A 5,070-nucleotide genomic window follows, 5' to 3' on the forward strand; every position below is an offset into this window, starting at 1 on the left:
GTCCCACAGCCCAGCCTCTGCCAGGAGCGAGCAGGGCTGGGCAGGCCGCCCCGGACCTTGGGTGCGGCTTCACCCAAGGATGGAGAGAGCGGTTTCTGCCCCAGCCAGACGTGCCCCTCCCCCCGGCCAGCTGTCCCTGGTCGTGAGGGTCGGGTCCTGCCCTTCTCTGCTTCCCCACAGGACTCACTCTTTTTCTCTCCTGTCCAAACCAGCAGTCTGAGTCTGTGGGTCTGCAGACCGGCCTGGAATGGGCCCTTGATCTTGGGAGCTGAGGGGAGGTCCTTTGCTGAAGCTGCAGACGTGAACACTGACTCAGGGAAGTGGGCGCCTGGCTGACGGGGCCCCCAGCCCCCGCGCGCCCACCGACGTCCTGGTGCAAGTGTCACGTCCTGCCTGGCAGTGCGGGGCTGCGCTGGGTTCAGTCCAGGCCATTCCCCAGGTCAGGACTCGCAGCAAAAGCACACTGCATGTGGGGGTGAGGAAGGGCGAAGTGGGTCTCCTCTGCGCCCCCCAGGGTGAGCCCACGTGCCCCGACGTCTCTCCCCACGCACCCCCTCCCCTGACAGTCTTCCAGGATGAGCCCACGTCCCCCGATGTCTCTCCCCACGCACCCCCTCCCCTGACGTCCTCCAGGGTGACCCATGTCCCCCGACGTCACTCCCCACGCACCCCTTCCCCTGACGGTCCTCCAGTGTGAGCCCACGTCCCCCGGACGTCTCTCCCCACACACCCCCTCCCCTGACGGTCCTCCAGGATGAGCCCACGTCCCCCAGACGACTCTCCCCCTGCACCCTCTACCCTGATGGTCCTCCCAGCCCTTGGGTCCCGGGGCATACTGCCCTTCTCCGGGCCTCCCTCCGGGGCTGCCTGCCCACCGCTGCCAGGCCGCCCTCCAGGCTGGGTGGGCCCACGAGGCGAGTCTGGCCAGGCTGCCCTGGATGGAGGGCCCTCACCTGTGGCCCGTGGCTTTGCTCGAGACCTCTCAGTCCCTTCCCACTTCAGTATTCCCCGAGGGACTTCAGGGACGAGGCGGGCTCAAGTGTCTTTGTTTGCTCTTTTGAGGGCGAGGGAGCTCCCTGGCCCCCCGGACGCCGCCGTCTGCTGGGCCTCTTCTGTCATCACTGGGGATGGGGGCGGGAGATAGCGGCGAGCCTGGCAGGGGCAGGAGGGGGTGCACGGCTCCCCGGGTGGGTGTGCTCGTGTGCGTCTATGCTCTCTGTCCTCAGCACACGGCCGTGTGCGCTGCCCCTGCGGCAGAGCCACAGAGCTCCCACACACACCCGCGTAAAGAGGTTTGTATTTCTCTCGGGAACGGCTGGGGCAGGGGTGTGGCCCAGCAGATGGCTGGCAGGTTACAGGTGTGCCTGGCTGGAAAGGCAGGCGGCCTGGCGTCCTGATTGGCGGGCCGTGAGTCACGGCGGTTGGGTTCCTGGAGCGGGCTCGCTGGCTGTCATGGAGTTGGGGTCATGCCCTGTCTTATCTCCAGCACCTCCTCTGCCCAGACGGACCATGCTCCCCACCCGTGTCGGCGGTGACGCACGGTCAGTGGGTCATGCCCTCTGGGTAGCCTTCCAGTGGGGCGTGAGCCCACCGCGCCTGGGACGGCGGGCCTCCCGGGTCCTCCAAGTGGGAGCGATGTGAGGGACTGGCTGGCCACGAAACCTGGAAAAGCCAAAGGGGTTTCCTCGGCTTCCAAAGCCCCACTGAACCGACCAGCGACATAAAAATGTTTGTGGGTAAACATTCCAGAAAGCAGCTCCAGGCTTTGGGAAGGGCCTTCAGGGAGACAGGCCAGGAGGAACGGCGGCCAGGAGTAGGCCGTGGTACAAGGGCCCCCACCCTGGCTTCCAGCACAAGGGACCTGGGATGTGTCCTGCCCCCCAGCCCCAAATCCCACGGGCCTGCAGAGTCTGTACTTCCCAGGTCTGGTGGGTGTGGCTTCATGTCCTTCCAGGAGGAGAGCCCAACAGTCCCAGAGGAACACAGAGAGGCCTGAGCCGGAGAGTGCCCGCCCAAGGTCACCAGGTGGAGGCTGGCAGCGAGCAGGAGCAGACACAGGGACATCCACGCCACGACACCTGCCAGAGCTCTGCCCGCCTGACCATGCAGACAGCTGCAGCCCCCAGCCCTCCACAAGGGTCCCGGGACCACTCACTTGGCCGGGGGACGGCAAGGAGCTCGCACGGCCACCTCCACCCAGGGCTGCAACTGCCGAGAAGCTCCAAGGTCCCAACAAACCTCCACAAGCTTCCCACAGCTTCCTGTCCCGTCTGCCGGCCTGAGCAGACAGGACTCTGGAGCCTGGGTGGGGGCAGCTGAGCTGGGAGGCCCCGGCCAGCTCCCTGTGGCTGCCAGGCTGCCTGCAGTCCCCCAGACCTGGCTGGGGCCCACCTGGCAGGCACAGAGCCTGGGCTGCACGCCAGGGGGAATTTTCCACCTGCCTGGCCCTGCCGTCTGCTCTGTGGTCTGGAGCCGAGCGTGTCTCCAGCATACACACCCGAAGGGCTGATGCTCACCGAATCCCATGACAGCCGACAGTGTCAGAGGAGCCGTTGGTTCTGGGTCATGAGGGTCCCCAGGTCACCCAGTGAGCCCCACCTTGAACAGACTGAGGCCTAAGAGAGCAATGACACCAACAAGGTCACAGGGAGAGGCGCCCTGGGCCCAGACTCGGGCCACAGCCTCAGTGCAGAGTGCTGACTGGGGACGCGGGCCTCTCCCCCACTCCCCTCCACCCCAGGATCAGTGGGCTGCCCCCCACCCCCACCCCTCCCCACACACCCTGTCCTCCCTTCTTGGCACAGCTCAGTGGGTCTGCCCTCCCCAGATGGATGTGAGAAGCAGCTCTGGGTGTGTGTGTGTGCACATTTATCCCTGGCCCTGGTGTGTGTGTGTGTGTGTGTGTGTGTGTGTGTGTGTGTGTCTGCCCTCCCCAGATGGATGTGAGAAGCAGCTCTGCGTGTGTGTGTGCGTGCACATTTATCCCTGGCCCTGGTGTGTGTGTGTGTGTGTGTGTGTGTGTGTGTGTGTGTGTGTGTAAGGGTGGGGCCAAGGCTGTGCATGTGACGACTGAAACCGGGTGAGCACGGAGGCGGGGGATGGCTTCTCTGCTGCCCCTCCGATCTCCCGCCTTGCTGGGGACCCCAAGACCCCCGGCCCGGCCCTAGGCCACCTTCAGGGCGAGGTCAGATGGGTCAGAGGGCAGCTGGGTCCGCGGGCTGGGAGCCCGGCCTCCGTCGCGCCCTCGGTGAGGTGACCCAGGTACCTGGGCTCCTGCGAGCAAACGGCAGAGGGAGGCCCGCGGCCGAGCCTGAACTGGGTGCCCAGGGCGGCTGAGTCACGCTCTCGCTCCACGCCCCCGGGGTCGGGGGCGGGTACAGGCCCGCACCCCCTCCTCCGGGGCTCGGAAGCCTCTGCTACCACCTCTTCACCCCATCGAGTTAGGAGGCTGCGCCCCCGAGGTGGTCCAGAGAGGCCAAGTAACTTGTCTACAGACACACAACCCCAGAGCCGGAACACGCGCCGCAGGCCCGCCCCGCCCCCAAGCCCGCCGCCCAAGGGGAGGGGCTGCGACTGCAAACACCTGGAGGCCTGGTCCAGGCCCGGGCTGCCCTGGCCGCCGGCGTCCCGGAAGCCCTGCCCGCCGCTGCGCCGTCGGGGCGGGGCTGGACGAGGCCTGCGGAGGAAGTTCCTCCCGGGAGCGCGGGCGGAGGCCCTGGTGTGGGTCCGCCTCTGCGCGGGGCCTGGCTCCGCCCCCGAAACCTGCCGCGCTGCCGCCACGCGAACTGAGTCACGCAGCGTGAAGTCGGGCCTTCCCTGCTGCGCTGCTGGGTGAGGAGCGTGGAATGCAGAGAATTCAGAGTTTCGGTTCATCTAGCTCTGTGAGCTGGTCAGCCCGGCCGAGCCCTGGGCGGGTGTCTGGCCCCCGGAGTCCGCGTAAACACGCCCCCCGCAGGGCTGCTGAGCAGACTCAGTGGAATGATGTGTGTAACTGGCCCGGGGCCTGGCATGTGGCAACTGAGGCTGTTTTTGGATGATCGAATATTCCAGAAGGGGACTCTAGCATTAATAAGCCAGAGTTCAGAAAGACAGGGTAGTGTCCCTGATTCCGTGCACCCTACCACCGGCTGTGACAGCCGGGCACCCTCTGCCCTCCTCCAGGGGAGGACGGGGGTTGGGGGGGAAGGGGGGCGGAGCTTTCTGTTACCCCGAAACCAGTGCACCTCCTCACACTCTGCTCCTCCAAAACAGTAGCAGACCTGAACCCCAAACCTGCAGGGCGTCCCAGGGCTTCCAGCACGGGGGTGGGAGGGTGCTCTGTTGTTCCCCAGCCGCCACTCAGCTGAGGGGGCCTTTTCTGTCCCAGGGAGTTTCTTAAGATGGGGGAGCAGGGGACAGGGACTGACCGTGTGTGACCATGGCAACCATGCCCCCTGGACCTCTCGGAAGATCCAGCCAGGACCTCACGGTATCCAGGAGAGTCATCAGCCTCGCAGGGTGGCGGTGGCAGGGGGCACTGGGCTAGGCCCCCAGGAGACAGAACTGAGAAGACGTCAGTTGGGACAGGGCAGCTGGGCGGCCATCGGAGCCTGGAAAGTGCCCACGTCCAGACCTGCAGCAGGGGCAGCCGACCCTCGACCTCAGGCCTGAAGGAGGAAAAGGCCTGGGGAGGGAGAGAAGTGCCTGCCTTTGGGCGCGAGGCTGGACTGCCCTCTGGGCAGAGTGGGTCCAGCCCTGTGACGTCACACCCTGGGCAGGGCTTCTGGAATCAGTGACCCTGGTTGATGTCCCCGGGAAACAGAGGGGCTGATGGAGATGCTGTAACTCGTGGTGAGGGTGGGTACGGCATTGCAGGCGTGAGCCACACTTAAAGGGAGTGCACGTCGCTGTGCTGAATAGGCATGTCCACGATTGCTTTAAGGGGTGCAGGGGAGAGAGGTGGGGAAGGGCCCTGCTGAGATGGGTGGGGGAGGTAAGGGCGGGCGGCCTCTGCAGCCAGCAGCAGATGGAACAGCTCTGAGGTCAGGACACGGAACTCTGTGCTCTCTGTCTAAGCCGTCCATCTCCTGC

The 5,070-nt window shown here is 65.9% G+C and overlaps 1 protein-coding gene across 1 annotated transcript; it reads right to left on the minus strand.

Moving 5' to 3' along the window:
- Positions 1–1,487: 1,487 nt before the first annotated feature.
- Positions 1,488–2,491, minus strand: LOC100847861 (uncharacterized; the record flags this gene model as incomplete). Its single annotated transcript, XM_024976936.2, is given in 1 exon segment — positions 1,488–2,491. A coding segment is annotated over 1 exon segment (1,004 nt), but the record flags the coding sequence as incomplete, so codon positions are not given.
- Between the last annotated feature and the right edge of the window lie 2,579 nt (positions 2,492–5,070).

Source organism: Bos taurus, chromosome 16, assembly GCF_002263795.3.
Source record: "Bos taurus isolate L1 Dominette 01449 registration number 42190680 breed Hereford chromosome 16, ARS-UCD2.0, whole genome shotgun sequence".
In the NCBI taxonomy this organism is placed as follows: domain Eukaryota; kingdom Metazoa; phylum Chordata; class Mammalia; order Artiodactyla; family Bovidae; genus Bos; species Bos taurus.